The 18,058-nt window shown below is 39.1% G+C and overlaps 3 protein-coding genes across 8 annotated transcripts in view; 2 read left to right on the top strand and 1 right to left on the bottom strand.

Moving 5' to 3' along the window:
* LOC124285082 (vacuolar protein sorting-associated protein 41 homolog) overlaps positions 1 to 7,307 on the top strand; it is a 45,706-nt gene extending 38,399 nt beyond the window's left edge. For both annotated transcript variants that reach the window (XM_046721236.1, XM_046721235.1), the window contains exons 20-26: positions 499 to 691; positions 1,597 to 1,737; positions 4,469 to 4,605; positions 5,167 to 5,266; positions 5,591 to 5,635; positions 6,283 to 6,359; positions 7,034 to 7,307. In XM_046721236.1, the coding sequence (XP_046577192.1) occupies positions 499 to 691; positions 1,597 to 1,737; positions 4,469 to 4,605; positions 5,167 to 5,266; positions 5,591 to 5,635; positions 6,283 to 6,359; positions 7,034 to 7,099 (759 nt within the window). In that variant the 3' untranslated portion in view covers positions 7,100 to 7,307. The remainder of the gene's footprint in view (positions 1 to 498; positions 692 to 1,596; positions 1,738 to 4,468; positions 4,606 to 5,166; positions 5,267 to 5,590; positions 5,636 to 6,282; positions 6,360 to 7,033) is intronic.
* Positions 7,308 to 10,242: 2,935 nt separating this feature from the next.
* On the top strand, positions 10,243 to 15,670 carry LOC124285080 (ASNSD1 upstream open reading frame protein-like). Of its 5 annotated transcripts, none has more exons than XM_046721231.1 (5): positions 10,243 to 10,394; positions 11,289 to 11,342; positions 12,901 to 12,976; positions 14,386 to 14,469; positions 14,508 to 15,670. In XM_046721231.1, the coding sequence occupies exons 1-5, from the start codon at positions 10,347 to 10,349 to the stop codon at positions 14,528 to 14,530; spliced, it is 285 nt and encodes a 94-aa protein (XP_046577187.1). In that variant the 5' UTR covers positions 10,243 to 10,346; the 3' UTR covers positions 14,531 to 15,670. The 5 variants fall into 5 exon arrangements, with proteins under 5 accessions (XP_046577187.1, XP_046577186.1, XP_046577190.1 ...); XM_046721230.1 differs by having other exon boundaries at positions 14,386 to 14,488; positions 14,546 to 15,670; XM_046721234.1 differs by having other exon boundaries at positions 12,901 to 12,980.
* Positions 15,671 to 16,807: 1,137 nt separating this feature from the next.
* LOC124285067 (ATP-citrate synthase-like) overlaps positions 16,808 to 18,058 on the bottom strand; it is a 68,670-nt gene continuing 67,419 nt past the window's right edge. The window contains 1 exon segment of the mRNA XM_046721210.1: positions 16,808 to 17,957. The gene's annotated coding sequence lies outside the window, so the exon portion shown is untranslated.

The following is an 18,058-nucleotide window of genomic DNA, read 5'->3' as shown; positions in this document are numbered from 1 at the left end:
GGCAGGTTGAAGTTATGCCATTGGAGTACATTTTCCATGGCTATGGTACAGACAAACCTAGGTTAAATCTTGGTTTTGGACCCAGAATCAGCAGATCCTGATCTGTTGAAGGCATTTAACTCTGCACATTGATATTGATAACCTAGGATGATGAGGTTTGAATTCAGCCAGGGTTTACAAGGACTATGCTAGTTCAGAGCTTTTTACCAGTTCATTTACCTGAGTTATTAATTTATTTACAAGCTTATTATCTTTTATGTGTCATTCAAAAGATATTTGCTTCAGTAAATTTAGAGGCTTTTAAGTTTAGGTTATATGACTGTTTGGGTAATTCTAAGAGTGTTTTTTCCACATTGGCCAACCTTACTCAAAGTGTCCTTGAGTCTCCATTATTGTGTTTTGATTCAAGGGAGCAGAAATGTACACAATGTGTTGCGAGTGCTTGTCACCATTCAAATTCTGAGTTTGATTCAAACTATATGTTTTGTCTTTCTCCAGTACCTTGACCAGCTGATACAGAAGGACATGAACTCAGCCCAAGAGCATCATGGGAAGATGGTCAAGCTGTATGCTGAGTTTGACCGACAAAAGTTACTCCCCTTTCTGCGACGTAGTGAGTCCTACCCCCTACAGATGGCGCTGGAGGAATGTGAAGCCAGGAGCTTTGTCAGGGAACAGGTGTTTCTTCTAGGTAAGCTTGAGTTCAAAATATGAAATCCAAATCTTGGCAACGGTGATTGACTGGACTGGTATGTCAGGCAAGAACTTATGTTGGTGGCGGTATTAATAAGTTACAAGTGAAGATCCGGGTGAGAATTGGTCTTCTGAAACCATGCTTATTGTAAGAGGCTAGTATCGGGATCCGGTGGTCAGACTCGCTGACTAGGTTGACACATGTCATTGTATCCCAGTTGCGTAGATCGATGCTCGAGCTGTTGATCACTAGATGTCGTGGTCAAGACTGAAGTATTTACAGCTCATGCCATGTAGCTGGAATATTGATGAGTGTGGTGTTAAACAACAATCCAACAAACATTAAAAAAGTGAAGCTGACATTTTATTGAATTTACAACAAGTATATGGTACCTTAGATGATTGATTAGAAGATGCTATTTGATGAACATAAATATTTTTCTGGATTACATCTTCATTTTATTCTTTGATTCAATGTTTGGGGCCTGTTCCGGTCCATCATCAGGCAAAACTAATGAACAGTAACTGATGATGGGACCGGAAATGTTGCATCAAAGAATAAAAAGAAGATGTAATGCAGACAATTCTTTATGTTCATATATGGTACCTTATTCAACAAATTAACGTGAAGAATTTTCCACGGATCTGCAGATTTACGGGATTCTTGTTTCATTTTGAACATTTTTGAGATTGATGTAAATCTGCGGGGTTTTTTTGCTTTGCTGTTTTCATGTCTGTCAAATACACCTATTCCTGTTTGAAGGCTATGTTAGAGATAGTGGTCATTTAGATTAAAATGTAGTCCTCCAAAAAGCCAATCCACAGTTGTTCGTTAAAGTGAATCATCTACTTGGGGTATGTGCAGCATGTGTGTGATGTGACTCAACCGTTGGTGTGTTTCAGGACGTATGGGTAACGTGCGGCAGGCGCTGACGCTGATCATGACGGAGCTGCAGGATGTCAACCATGCCATCGAGTTCTGTAAGGAGCAGGTGGACGAGGAGCTCTGGGAGGATCTCATCAACTACTCCATGGATAAACCAAGTCAGTGCACAGTTATCTGCCCTTAGTTACACATGGATGGGTTAGTAAAGTCACAGTTACCTACCCTTAGTTACACACACCTTTGTTAGTAAAGTCACAGTTGTCTGCCCTTAGTTACACACACCGTTGTTAGTAAAGTCACAGTTGTCTGCCCTTAGTTACACATGGCTTGGTTAGTAAAGTCACAGTTGTCTGCCCTTAGTTACACATGGATTGGTTAGTAAAGTCACAATTCTCTACCCTTAGTTACACATGCCTTTGTTAGTAAAGCCACAGTTCTCTGCCCTTAGTTACACATGGATGGGTTAGTAAAGTCACAGTTACCTACCCTTAGTTACACACACCTTTGTTAGTAAAGTCACAGTTGTCTGCCCTTAGTTATACACCCCTTTGTTAGTAAAGTCACAGTTGTCTGCCCTTAGTTACACATGGCTTGGTTAGTAAAGTCACAGTTGTCTGCCCTTAGTTACACATGGCTTGGTTAGTAAAGTCACAGTTGTCTGCCCTTAGTTACACATGGCTTGGTTAGTAAAGTCACAGCTGTCTACCCTTAGTTACACATGGATTGGTTAGTAAAGTCACAGTTGTCTGCCCTTAGTTACACATGGCTTGGTTAGTAAAGTCACAGTTGTCTGGATTGGTTAGTAAAGTCCCTTAGTTACACATGCCTTTGTTAGTAAAGCCACAGTTCTCTGCCCTTAGTTACACATGGATGGGTTAGTAAAGTCACAGTTACCTACCCTTAGTTACACACACCTTTGTTAGTAAAGTCACAGTTGTCTGCCCTTAGTTATACACCCCTTTGTTAGTAAAGTCACAGTTGTCTGCCCTTAGTTACACATGGCTTGGTTAGTAAAGTCACAGTTGTCTGCCCTTAGTTACACATGGCTTGGTTAGTAAAGTTACAGCTGTCTACCCTTAGTTACACATGGATTGGTTAGTAAAGTCACAGTTGTCTGCCCTTAGTTACACATGGCTTGGTTAGTAAAGTCACAGCTGTCTACCCTTAGTTACACATGGATTGGTTAGTAAAGTCACAGTTGTCTGCCCTTAGTTACACATGTCTACTTAGTTACACATGTTAGTAAAGTCACAAGTTAGTTACACAGTTCTCTGCCCTTAGTTACACATGGATGGGTTAGTAAAGTCACAGTTACCTACCCTTAGTTACACATGCCTTTGTTAGTAAAGTCACAGTTCTCTGCCCTTAGTTACACATGCCTTGGTTAGTAAAGCCACAGTTCTCTGCCCTTAGTTACACATGGCTTGGTTAGTAAAGTCACAGTTGTCTGCCCTTAGTTACACATGCCTTGGTTTGTAAAGTCACAGTTGTCTGCCCTTAGTTACACATGCCTTGGTTTGTAAAGTCACAGTTGTCTGCCCTTAGTTACACATGGATTGGTTAGTAAAGTTACACATGGATTGGTTAGTAAAGTCACAGTTGTCTACCCTTAGTTACACATGATTGGTTAATAACGTCATAGTTGTCTACCCTTAGTTACACATGGGTTGGTTAGTATAGTCACAATTCTCTACCCTTAGTTACACATGCCTTGGCTTGTAAAGTCACAACTGTGTACCCTTAGTTACACATGGATTGGTTAGTAAAGCCACAGTTGTCTGCCCTTAGTTACACGTGCCTTGGTTTGTAAAGTCAAAGTTCTCTGCCCTTAGAGCCTTAAACACATGTGCTTTGATAGATAGTTTTGGTTAGTAGAGTTAGAGTTGTCTCCCTTTAGATACTTACATTACTACATGAGTCTATTCAATGGATAGAGAGAGTATGGTGTAAGCCACTTTTAGCAATATTCCAACAATATCATGGTGGAGGACGCAAGAAATGTGCATCACTCATTGTACCCATGTGGGGATTCGAACATAAGTCTTTGGTGTGATGAGCGAACACTTTAACCACAAGGCTACACACTTAATGGATTGGGGGCATTCTCAAATATATTCCAGAAAAAAGGGCAGGGATGATACACAAATTATGACATGTTAAAAATGTACAAAGCAACAATACAGGGCCCCGTTTCACAAAGCTCTCGTAAGCCTAAGATCTCGTAACTTTCCTTGTAGCACTCCTACCTCCTAAACTGTAACATTGACTTACGATAGTCGTAGCGCTACAAGAGCATTGTGAAACGGGGCCCAGGCAATGTACCAGTGCTATGTGTAATGTACTATCAATTGTTGTATATATTTGAATATAAGCTTCGATACACTATCGGAATGGCGTACGGATATCTTTCATCTGAATATAGTTCCGTGTTGCCAAATGAGATCAATTTGTCGTCTGGAGTGTTCAGTGGTCATGCTTGACGAACTCCATGAGTTAGTCTGCAGACATGTACGGTATGCTTTGTTTATAACAAATACATTTATAACAAGCTGATGGAAATAACAAACTGTGTTTTTGGTCCTTGCATATTTCATGCAGCTACATCTTAACCCTTTGAGTATCCGTGAAGGTCTGGGTTAGAATGAACCTTCAGTAACCCATGCTTGTCCTAAGAGGCGACTAACGGGATCGGGTGGTCAGGCTCGTCATCGGATCCCAATTGCGCAGATCGATGCTCTTTGAGTGAGTTGTAACTGTAGTTTACTTTACACTATTATGAAATGTATCTTCTAGCATGGCTGTAGCAACTTACAAAAACTTTTTTTGCTTCATTATGTATGATGTATCAGAGAATAGTGTTGTGAATTGACATGAATGTATCTTTTCCAGAGTTTATAACAGCTCTGCTGCAGAATGTAGGGGCCGACATTGACCCGATCAAGGTCATCAGTCGTATTGAGAAGGGCATGGAGATCCCGTCACTCCGGGACTCACTGGTGAAGATCCTACAGGACTACAACCTACAGGTAGTACAGTCTTCACCTACCTGTGAAGATCTGGGTTAGAAGTGGTCTTCAGGAACCCATGCTTGTCACTAACGGGATCGGGTGGTTCGGTTTGCTGACTTGGTTGACATGTCATCATATCCCAATTTCATGGATCGATGCTCGTGCTGTTGATCACTGGATTGTCTGGTTCAGACTTGATTATTTACAAACGCCCTACAGCTGGAATATTGCTGAGAGCAGTGTCAACCAATCAACCAACCAACCAACCAATCAGTCATGTGGGCAACTCAATGGAAACGTGTTGTCAGTCAGTGAACAAGTGAATTGCAAGTCAAATATCTTTAATGTAGATGAATTTGGTGTTAAACAACAAATAACGTCAGGAATTAAATAATCTTGTCTAATGTTAAAATTTGATTTCATGTCAGACTTAGAAACAGCTTTTCATAATAAGTAATAATTCATGTATTTATAAAGTGCAGCAATTCACAATCATCGTGTGCCTTGTGGGCTAGCAGTAAAACGCTGGAACTTGAAGCATTGATTGAAGCAGTTAGTTGTTCGTGTATTTGTATTCAGATATCTCTCCGAGAGGGGTGCCGTAAGATACTGGTTGCAGACAGTTTCAACCTGATGGACCGACTGGTCCGCACAATGAAGAAAGGCGTGTTTGTAGATGGTGAGGAAGGAACCAGGCTATTTAATAACTTAATGTTAATGTCTGGTCGGTGTGAATTAATTACTTTAGTCCATGTGAATTAATTACTGCCCAAAATAATTCCCAGTAGTGGTGGCCATATAAAAAAAGCTATTTATTAAAAAAATGTGGTCAGTGGGTGATGTGAAAAATATTGTTTGCTTTTATATTGAAGCATGGTGTTTTTGTTATCATGGTTTGTTCAAAGCTTTGGTACCTGTTATTCCGAACTATTGTGATTTTGAGAGTGACTTCATGTGAGTGAGTGTAGAGACAAGGAACTGAAGGATCTTTCTCACTTTACAGATGTACAAGTGTGTCCAATTTGCCACCAGCAGCTCATTGTGAATGGTGGGTACTTATTGTGTTTCTGGACTAGATAATGATGGTCTTAGTATTGCTAGACTCTACTGCTGTTTGTAAGAGGCTACTTGTTAAGCAGCAAAGGAAGACTTGAAAATAACTCAAAAATTTTCAAAGTTCATGTAGTTTTACCGACAGAAACATGAACCAACAAAATATTTCAATGGCACTATATACATCAATATGTCCTTATTTGACATGAGACACGGTCCTTATCTGACCACCGAAACCACCATGTGGTCTTATTGAAGTCCTTATTTGACTTCGTACAACTGTGCACTGATTTGGCACTATGAGAGATAGTCACCGACAGCATGGCTGCTCTATTGAAAACATGACGAATTCTGCCTTGTTCAGTAACAATGTCCACTGACGCAAGCTTTTGTGCATGCTGCATGCACGGCTATCCACCGTTTTTCAAGTAATGTGTTCATACGAATGTTGGGGTTTGTTCAGACCTTCTGTCCACAAAAAAACCCCACCATTTTATTGCGAGTGATTTATAAAAGAGAGTGCAGACACTAATAAATCAATGATATATGTGTTTGATACAGATTATTTAAACAGTAAAATGTCATATATTGTTAACGCTGCATGCTTAAATGTCTGATCTTTCAAATTCTTTCTGACTGTAGATTTGCGGTACGCAAGTAATGTCAATGCATATTTCTGCCATCATGCATTCCATGAAGACTGTCTCCCTGCTGGGGCGGTAAGTAGCTCAGTAGGGTGTGCTGTACGTCGTAAGTCAAGAGGGTGGGCAGATGGTTAGTGTGTTTATCTTGAGCACATAAGACCTGAGATTGATGCTGACTTGAATACAAGAAGACCCCTGTTGCTCTCCTCTCAATAAAATAGCATGAAACCTGTGGTTCAACCTTTGGAAGAATCAAACTTCCATTTTGTCCTTTTGAATTTATTTCGATTAGTTGTACTGATAACAATCTTGTGTGAATTTGGTATTTTATGTTGTGTTAAAGTTCAGTGTTTAGTTTGTTTAAGGTAAAAATCTATTACATGTTACTTACTGTTTTTGGTTTTTCATACTGATTTTGAAACATGTTACATGTTCTTGTAACAAAATTCCACTAACATAACTTTTTCTTTTAGTACATTCACTAAATATTTAGATTATGTCGTAAACATTCGCTCTAGATTATGGCTGCCGTATGCTGTGGGTACCACAGACATACAGAAAATGAATGTGAATAAAATTCAAAATTAAGTCATAGTTATCCTTAGTGGTATTCCTAAAGAGCTACGCAGTTATCTCCCCTGGCTGTGATGTCACAGCATTGTTCTTTGAATATCCTCATGATTTTTCTTTTTTACATAATTTTTTACTTTAGTACATTCATTAAATATATATTTTGTCTTATTTTTCAGACAAATTGTAAGATATGCAGCAGCAACAAAAGAGGCCCCGGTTCCAGAGAACACTACATGAAGTGATGATACTTCCCTCATAACTTATTTAAATGCTACAGACAAAGCAATTAGAGTCAGCTCATTGACTTGCCCTAACATGTTACTTAAACATATTTCAAACCTGAAAACATGAAACACAAAAGATACTTTCTTTACACCACCAGGAGTATCTGTTTTCACTGTGATATGTTGTAGGTAAATAGCATATATTTCCCTGTTACATTCAAATAGACCATAACAGTGATAACCATCCAGATTCCACATTGTGTTATCATTCTCTGAGTTGTTAGAATAACAAATCAGTGTATAAGAAGTGATATGATACCACAAACATTATGTATAAGTTTATTTGTTAATGTATTTTTGTTTGTTCATATTTTGTAAAATGCCAAATGTCCTTGTAAATATTCTTCATGACCTTCCAAAACAAGATGAAGAAGTAACAAATGTTCTATTTCGGATTACACTTTCTCAGTAAAATTGAAAAAGCTCTTTATATTTTATTATACGATGTTAAGTATATTTTATTACTCTCCCCTTGTTGCTAGACTTTGGGGTGGGGTAGCCTGTTTGTCAAGGTGTTCGCTCGTCATGCTGAAGACCCGGGTTCGATTCCCCACATGGGTACAATGTGTGAAGCCCATTTCTGGTGTCCCCCGCCGTGATATTGCTGGAATATTGCTAAAAGCGGCGTAAAACCAAACTCAGTCAGTCAGTCAGTGAAGCCCATTTCTGGTGTCCCCCGCCGTGATATTGCTGGAATATTGCTAAAAGCGGCGTAAAACTAAACTCACTCACTCACTCACTCACTACTATATTTTGGGTGACACTGCCCAGATTCCATTGCTCCACTCCCCTGTCCTTTTCTCCCTGTTAGTCAATGACAGGTTGCTTTATGATCTTAAGTTCATCAGCACCATCCCATGCTCATGGGTTAAGCTCATTTGACATACTATTGAGACTTATCAACAGGATTTTCTTCGTATCACCTAGAATGTTTCATAAGGACAACATGGGGCCTGATTGTCTAGCCTTGTTGAGTATTATGTATCATGATGAATATTATGTGTATATGTATGAATAAATACATAATAATCAATTCGCTATTCTTGCTTATTTACTCATTGTGGGCAAATGCTTGAAAAAAAGAAAGAAAGATGGAGACAAGATGTATTCACAATTCCATACTCAGTTACACAGTGACTACACTTCATCACAACACTTCATCACTATACTTCATCACTATACTGCATCACAACACTTCATCACATTTCATCACTATACTGCATCACTATACTGCATCACTATACTGCATCACAACACTTCATCACTATCCTTCACCAGTAAACTTCATCACCATACTTCATCACAACACTTTATCACTATACTGCATAACAACACTTCATCACCATACTTTATCACTATACTTCATCACAATGCTTCATCAATATGCTTCATCAATATGCTTCATCACTATACTTCATCACAACACTTGATCACCATACTGCATCACAACGCTTCATCACTATACTGCATCACAACACTTACAAAGTGTAATCACTATACTTCATCACAACACTTCACTTCATCACTGTACTTCATCACAACACTTCATCACTATACTGCATCACAACACTTCATCACTATACTGCATCACAACACTTACAAAGTGTAATCACCATACTTCATCACAACACTTCACTAAACTTCATCACTACACATTATCACTATACTTAATCACATATCCTCCATCACTAAACTGCAACAGTAAACAGGACTGCATGCATTTCCATCACTGTAGACCGCTGCCATTGTGTAATGGATAGAGGGTCTACCTGCAGAATGAAAGGTCAGAAGTCCCATCCCCAGCTGTGTCATACCAGACATTCAGGGTGCTACTTGTTGTCTCCCTGCCTGGATCAAGGACTGGTTCAGTGGTGTGTCCGAGTCTCAGTAGCTCTACTCAGTTCAATGTCCACTTGGTCCGGTTCAATAAAGCTGTTTACAGTAGTCCAAAGTTACCATCTATGGGAACTAGAACATCTTAGCACTATGCTGGCTTTGTGGTATGGCATCCTTGTCATTCAAACATTGCTGCAAATCCTGCTACAGTCATTTGTCATACAGTCTATCTCAAGAGGAGTGAACAGTAGGTGCTTAAAGGGACACTGATCCAGAGCAATTTCGGTGGACTGGTTGTTGCTTTTGTTATTGTACCCACCTGGCAGATAGACCACGTAAAACAATGGTTGGTGTGAAACTTGAGTCACTCTGGGCCCCGTTCCTCAAAGCGATCATAGCGCTAAGATGATTGTAACTCCCATACTTTAACATAGGCTTACGACTGTCGTAGCGCTAAGATCGCTTTGAGGAACGGGGCCCTGGATCAGTGAATTCTCCAGGTTCTTTTACAGAATTTTGACAGGGGTGCTCAAATTAGCAAGGGTATTTTGTCAGTGTATGAAATAAGCCAAAAACCCAGCAAGACATCAGGGCTGGTAACTTCAAACTGCTTTTGTACCATGGGGCAATTGTCCCGAGGGGCTTTTGGCCGGAAGAGAGAGAAAGGGTAAGCATGTCCTGCTCTAAAATGGAAGTATTTTTTTACCTGACACTGTGAACAAACCAGACAATCAAGTGATCTACGAACTGGAAAATTCATTCAAATAATTTGGAATTACGACTGCTGTGTAGAAGTACAGAGATTGGATGCTTGTAAGTAAAGAAATACGTTTTGGGAGTCAAAACACATGCAATTTCACTACACTTACTAAGGAATCTTTAGAAAGGAACCATTTGTGTTTGAAGGGATGATGGGTAGGGTTTAGGTTTGAGATCTGCAATAAGATATTTTTTAATGTTTAAGACCTCAATTATTTATGTTTTTGAATGAACAGGTGCTCAAATAATGAACTCAATTCCAGATAAAACTTTCTATCTCAATGACATCCTAACATAGATAGAGGCACTGCAGCATGACACCCCCTGTTTACTTGTGAGTTTTTAAGGAATGTTAACAATGCCTCTGACTGGCAAGATTAACTCTTTGTATATTTGAAATTTTGTCCAGAGAATGATATATTTTTTCATACTTCTACAAAATGCTAATATGATATCCCAATCCGTGTTTTCCGCATACTAACTTTGTAATAAACCAGGGGCGGGTAACTCTAATTCTCATGATTTGTTACCATCGTGTCTTGCAGTCGACAAACATGAAACACCTTTCTCCAGTTTAAGTTTGATGTTTGATGTGTGAAATTTAGACACAATGTCTAATACAGGAGCTGTTAGAAGAAAACAGAAGCTTGATTCAAAGGTACGACCACAGGAGTATGTGCTTGCAATATTTATTCACAAACAGTAGCGTCGTTGTCTCGGTCAGGCAAGATTTCGTTTTCACCAATGTAGAGGATATTACAACGTCCAGACACTTGACAAGTGTGAGGAAATAATCAATTAATGATGTTTGTCGTACTACAGATGTATTTATTTTCTCTTTTGCACGGATAACTGAAGCATCTAAGTTTAAGAATGATAATATGCAAATTAGATCTAAGCAAGAGACTGATATTTGTGATAAATAAAAAGTAAAACTTACGGTGGCTCTTCAGACAGTAGCTCAGTAACCTAACTTTGTGCATTTCCCAATTCAGAAACTTGCAACCTACAAGAACATAATGTGCTAATCACAATCACCATCTTTTTAAAACAGCATAGGAAGCACTGCCGGTCAGAAAATCGATAACCTAGGCCCCAATTTAGTGGATACTAAACTGGGGCCTAGTTTATCGATTTTCTGACCAGCAGTGATCATATAAAGTAAATCATCAAGGTCATGGCACCTTGAAGTGCTCTTGAGTGGTAGTTTACTGGATATCTGTGCTGTTCAATTACATGTATATAAATTATAACTATTGTTATTATTATTATCAATCTTGCTAATCACTGAAATATGTTTTTGTTTCCAAACTGAAATAACACAGATTTATCTGGGGGATGATATCTATACAGATATACATCAGTCAGCGGGTTATCTATGACTAGTAATGAGGGTTTTGTTAGTTAGAGTATACCCTGGACATGTGATTGCACAAAAATATTGCATGGGCAGAAAATGGTTCTTAATTATCATGTTAAAGTCCTTTCATTTTGTTCATTGTTTGCCTGATTGTATTTTATTGAAGTTTTCATGCCCTTTGATTGTATACAGATTACTGAGCAGAAGGTTCTTCAAGATGAGATGAAGTCAATCAGGAAAGGAGCAGTACGTATTTGGAGTTCATAAATGCAGCATTTTTTAAGTGCAGTAATTAGACTTAGACGGAAATTGAAGCAACTCTCTATTATCGCGGCATTGCTATTTTCTTACTATGGCACGTGGCACAAGCAAATGACACTGTGAAATGTTTACTAAGACAAGTGATGAATCTAAATAGTTTTATCATTAAAAATTATTGAGGAATTTCATTCACATTACTAATATTAGTAATATCATCATGTTTTCAACAAAAACACAGGAAACTTCTATTCATTTAGATACAAGGTAACAATAACAAAATATTGTTTTGCCGCCTTAAAACGTACCATAAAATTTGCTGCCGTGTGCAGGGTGAAACTGCTACTTCCTGTTACATTTTTAGGATGGAAAATATGCAAATGACCTTATAGTTGTCGCAGGATTACTTTTGACGGAGTAAGTTTTGATTCATGCCAGATGTATTGGCAGTAGGGGTCATACTAGTTCAAGATGTTCCAGAACTTGCTGAAAAGATGCTTTAATATTTTTATGATGAGACATGACGTTCCAATGAAATAGACGACTTTTTCGAGAGCAATGATTTGTTTTTACGTAATTTGCATATGTAAACAGCTGATGTGGGGTGTGGTGTTTTTGCTTTCCCAATGTTTTCACGGGTCGCGATATTAGAGAGCCCGCAATAATAGAGAGTTCCAGTATACATTGCGTTTCCTGGTTACAAAATGTTGTCAAAAATGGGTGATAATATTAATCATGATAAGGGTTTAGGGTTGGCGATCATGCTATTACTGTGATTTTGAGACTTCAATTCTTTGAACTACTTTCTGTCCAAACTGAAAAGTGATATGCCTGGTACAGAGATGCCAACCTCTACGGTTTTGTCGTAGTCGCTACGAATTTTAACCTCAAACTACACCAATACGATTGCACTAGAAATTCTATGAAATTTGAAGAAAATTCATTAAAATTTGGATATATGGACAAAACCATATATTTTCGTCGATTAAATACATTTTTGGACTTCAATTACCTTCATCCATCAAATTTAATGACACATTTGAACATTGCAAGTAACTAACATAATTTTAGCGAAATTGTCTTTCAGAAATATGAAGCTGATTTCAATACCTTTGCGATGTGACCCACTTATTGTGTACTGACAGAAAATGACAATCCTATCGGAATGATTTAACCACGTGACCGTCCCTTACGTTTGATTATACGAAACCGATGTGTGAAATTCAAGCTTCACTCTTGATTAGTGTCATATTATCTTTCTCAGAGTCCTTCATGATTTTAAGTGTTTAGTTGACTACTAATTTTATGGTCAAACTACTAATTTTGATCCTTGAAACTATTATTTGCAACACTGCATCTCTGCTGGTACATATGAATGTAACAAGGTAAAACTGAACTGTGTCCCCATGGCTGACATGGAACAATCTTGCAGACAGTGTTTATCTTATTTATATAGAGGCAGTGTCTCATTTACACAGAAACACGCTAATTACCAGGAGGCGCAGACAAGAAATGCAGTGGAACAGGTCCGTCTTGTTTGTTTCAGCGTGTCTACAGACAGCAGCAGAACAGCAACATCTTGTTTCTGTCCACAGTCGACAGAGAAATGGCTCAGTCAAAAAGTAAGTTTCCGTAACCATGGTAATAAAGAACAGAAAACAATGTGGTGAAATCTGATGAACCTGTTCCATCAGTTCTCAGACATTAAATGATACAGAATTTCTCCCAGTTGTCTAGTATTATCTGGTCCAGGCTCAAATATTTACAGACCACCGCCATATAGCTGGAATATTGCTGAGTGCGACATTGAACAACAAACAAAACCTGCTGGAACTATCAATTTGGGTTGGAAATGGCCAGCTGTAGTTAGGGCACCTTTTTATCCCCCTCAACGCGATTTGCGGGGGGTATTAAAATGGACTCCGTCCGTCCGTGCACATTTGTCTTTTCCGGAGCAGAACTCTAAAACCGTTCAATATTTCTTCACCAAACTTGGCACATACATGGATCTGGTGGTGTACTGGTGCCTTTTGGTAGTTTTGGAATTCTGAATAAAATATTTTTGGCGTTTCCATGGCAACAAGTTCGACTTTGACTGAAATTGGTGGTAGTGCTCTTTTCCGGAGCAGAACTCTAAAACCGTTCAATATTTCTTCACCAAACTTGGCACATAGATAGATCTGGTGGTGTACTGGTGCCTTTTGGTAGTTTTGGAATTCTGAATAAAATATTTTTGGCGTTTCCATGGCAACATGTTTGACTTAGACTGAAATTGGTGTTTGTGCTCTTTTCCGGAGCAGAACTCTAAAACCATTCACTATTCCTTCACCAAACTTGGCACATAGATAGATCTGGTGGTGTACTGGTGCCTTTTGGTAGTTTTGGAATTCTGAATAAAATATTTTTGTCATATCCATGGCAACAAGTTTGAGTTAGACTGAAATTGGTGATAGTGCTCCTTTCTGGAGCAGAACTTTCAAAACCTTTCAATACTCTCCTTCCACTTTTCTATATACACACCTAAATATTTGACATAATCATAACTCGTAGACATAATCATGAAGAGTATTTTGCCATTGCGGGGGATATTGATGACTTTGTCTTCTTGTTTTTTGTGTTTCATGCAGCAACCAAATTCTGAACATGGGTCGGTCGGCCGGAAAAAAACCCAAAAAACCCCAACTTAGTAAAGACAAAATTATCTAAATAATGTTCTTGATTCTCATTTATTGTAATTCTTATTACAATTTCTGACGTTCTGTGGACTTGTGGCATCGACTGATTAAAAGATAAACATTTTATATGATAAGGAGGTACGTTTTAGGTCCGTGTTGGCTGTGTTGGTTTTGGGGAGATGAGCTATAGGATTAGAAGGGTTGGTCGGGAAATGAGAAACACAGAAAATAAAAATGCTGCCCTTACAGCGTGGTGAGTGACTGACTGGTGTGTATTCTGATATCAGCTTATTGTGAGTTGCTGCAGATGTCTGATGTAGCAGGCTCGTCTATTTTACAGAGACTATTTTGGACAGAGACCATGGAGGAGTCTGGTGGAAAGAGTACAAGGAGATTGAGAAACAAAGTGGTGATGACCAAGTTGGCCAAGTTGGAGGAAGGTGACCAAGTTGGAGGAAGGTGACCAAGTTGCAGGAAGATGACCAAGTTGCAGGAAGATGAGCAGGGTGGAGGAAGATGAGCAGGGTGGAGGAGTGAGTGAATTAGTTTGGTTTTACGCTGCTTTTGCAATATTCCAGCAATATGACAGTGAGGGACACCAGAAATGTGGTGAATCGAACCTGGGTCTTCAGCGTGACAAGCTAGGCTACCCCACCGGCCCACAAGGTGGAGGAAGATGACTGTGATTCACTGGAGTATGAGAGACTGGAGGAACTGGTGATGTCTTCAACACTCGTTCTCGGGGCTCACAACTCAAGTACATCTTCCTCCTGTGAAAGAACTTGCACTGTTTGAAGTGATGTGTGTTTGAGTCTTTCACAAAATGATTCCCAATCTTCAACATGTTTAATGCACTCTTTGCAACAATATGAGATCTGTATGTATGTGTTGTAATGGATGTACCAGTATGTGGAAAGAATGTCATGTTGCCATGGTTACATGTGGTCAGTGCTGCTCAATCATTCTTTCTGTAAAACCTCTACAAATATCAGATATGTGACTGACTGACTGACTGAGTATGGTTTTACGCCGTTTTTAGCAATATTCCAGCAATATCACGGCGGGGGACACCAGATATGGGCTTAACAAATTGTACCCATGTGGGGATTCGAACCCGGGCCTTTGGCGTGAGGAGCGAACGCTTTAACCACTAGGCTACCCCACCGCCCCTCAGATATATGAAAAGATAATATATATGTTGTCATTGCTGGAAGGAGGGTGGCGTTTAGTAACAAACATAGAAAAGCCGATCCTTGATCTTGTGTCTGTCGTCACATAAAAGTGTGAGTGAGTGAGTTTTATGCCACTTTTAGCAATATTCCAGCAATATCACCGCAGGGAACACCAGAAATGGCCTTCACACATTGTACCCATGTGGGGAATTGAACCCGGGTCTTCAGCGTGATGAGCGAACACTTTAACCACTAGGCTAGCCCACCGCCCCATGACCTGAGAGAAGGATAAGGGTAGAGAACTGGATTTTACATTTGATATTAAAAACTTGTTGGCATAAAAATGTTTGTCATAGTTCAACACAACAGCATGGGTAACTGTGATGAGAGGAAGTTTGTGCGCCCCACTGGAGACAAACACATTTATCATCCTGCCTTGTGTCAGGTTGATCTGTTTGAATTGCAAAAATTATGAAATTGATCGAATGCCATTTTGAATGTGTTGAATCCACAATGTCCCTCTCATTAGCAGTATGTGCATGGCAGCCCTTTAAACAGGTTATCGTTTACCTTGAGCATGTGTAGAAAATATAGGTTCAATCTGGGATAAGTCACTTTATCCAGCCTCATGTAAGAATGTCGAGTTTTGATTGGTTCACGTGACTCTGATAAAATACCATGTACACCCATCACGATCAGCGAGCAGGGAGTACAAAAGTCGTATTATCCCGCCACGCCTCGGTGACCACGCGAACTGAGAAAAGCGTGCATCGCCAAGCCTTTAGTAACGTAAGCTGCATTGAGGTCAATCGATCAGCTGTTGTCAACATGGCAGCAAGAAAACATTTTGCCACAACTGAGAATTTTCTTTTCTTTTCATTTAGTAAAAACATTCGGCTAGATAAATGCGTTATCACATCGTGTCGAGGGAAATACGGGGTTTTATCAGTCCCTCGTAAGGTTGTATTGGTTCCGGCTCGGGGAATACAACCTTACTCGGGCCTGATAAAACCCTGTATTTCCCTCGACACGATGTGATAACTTATAATATCCTACCATGACTGAGGGATGCAACTCTTCACTGCACGTTCATATTCCTTTTGTATGTTGTGTGACAAACTGATTTCAATAGTGGCCGAGTGCACATGCTGATCATCATGTAGAGAATACATCCGTTTTCATTTTGTAATTTGTCCTCCATCCACATTGTGTACACAGTTTCTTCAGAGGATCAGTTATATTTTTGAGTAAGAATAAAACATGAATGGCATAATCAGCTTTCTAACGTCTTGATTCAGTGACGATAATGGTAACTGATGGAATTGAATGGCGAAGTTTATGTATGTCTTTGAATTTGATGCTCGGGCTGTCAGTCACAGGTTGATCTAGTCCAGATAGTCATCGTAAAACTGGAATATCGCCAAGTGTTGTGTTAAACAAATGAACTGATTACAACATCACAGTATTTCACCTGCTTACATTCAGTTCAACAGGTGATCCTGTTTGTGACCTCTTTTGCCAAGCACGGGTCACCAAAGACCAATACAAACCTTGATCTTCACAGGTCAATCAGTAAACTACTATCACACAAAACAAACACACCAGATATAGTTTCCCAGCTTTATTACTGCACCAAGCCTACATCTGACTTCTAGTCACAAGACATGTTACCATGGTTACAGCATGACGAATAGTTAATTACTCTTTGCGTAAGTGGTCCCACAATATAGTTATCTTATGCCAGTATCTACATTGCCATTCAAATCATCGACATAATCCTCCATCAAAACTCTGTTACCACGGATACCACATTTCCAATGACTGTTAGGAAAAATGTGTTTCCATGGAAACAGTTAAGGATAATGTTCAATTAACTTATGTGTTAGTCTATACTGTCGGGATATAAATAAATTATTTGACAAAATCTGTTTGGCCAGTGTCAAGTATTAAATACCACTAACTTAACCAACCAGGCTAATATCTACAACACCCTATATTCCTCAATTTCTAGCCATTTCTATGAGATATGGCCAGGACAAAGTGCAAATCCAGGCTGAGAGGTTATCTCCCATAGAACATGTCTAGAAAAATGTGGCAAACAGATTTAGCCATGTCTAAACAATAAGCACATTGTTCCCCAACATTGGTGGATATACCTGTATATCCTCCAGCCATGGCCACTAGTTGCACAGTGTAACAATGTATCACAAATGTGCAGAAACTACACTATTTTATCAGGTGATAACCAGTAATAACAAAGTCCAGCCATCACAGCATCTACTCTGTACATTATGTCAGGGGCTGAAATCTTCAAGCCACACTTTCATCAGTCTTGCAAATCACCTAAAAATAAGTAATTACAAAATGAAATGCCGTCTCTCCCCTATCCAGTTTAATAATTGCAAATATCTTCAGTTGGCTTACACATATTTTTCTCCCAAAGACTAATACAATTTTATAAGGTACAAATATATTTTCGATTCCATTTGGACCTAAAGTCTGTCAATATTCACAGGTTTAAGTAGAACATGGCATCATATGACTATAGGCTATGAAATAGTGAAGACATTTCAACCTACCCATGAAAATGAATAACATTCCATAAACCCTCAAGTCAAAAGATGTGGCCAAGATTCACTTCTACTCCCTGATCTATCACACCTATGTACATAATATTAATATTCTCCAACACAAACTAGCATACCCTACAGAGGCTAATGCATCCATTTCTAACCCTATAACCTAACACCCAGGGCCTAGATTTCGAAGCTCTCTTAGCGCTAAGATAGTCGTAAGTGCCATACATTAACATTGACTTACAACTATCTTAGCTCTAAGAGAGCTTCAAAAATCTAGG

The sequence above is a fragment of the Haliotis rubra genome, unplaced genomic scaffold, assembly GCF_003918875.1.
Source record: "Haliotis rubra isolate DU_JTF1 unplaced genomic scaffold, ASM391887v1 Scf351, whole genome shotgun sequence".
NCBI lineage: Eukaryota > Metazoa > Mollusca > Gastropoda > Lepetellida > Haliotidae > Haliotis > Haliotis rubra.
Note: the sequence above shows the minus strand (reverse complement) of the source record. Positions and strands in the feature narration are given on the sequence as shown.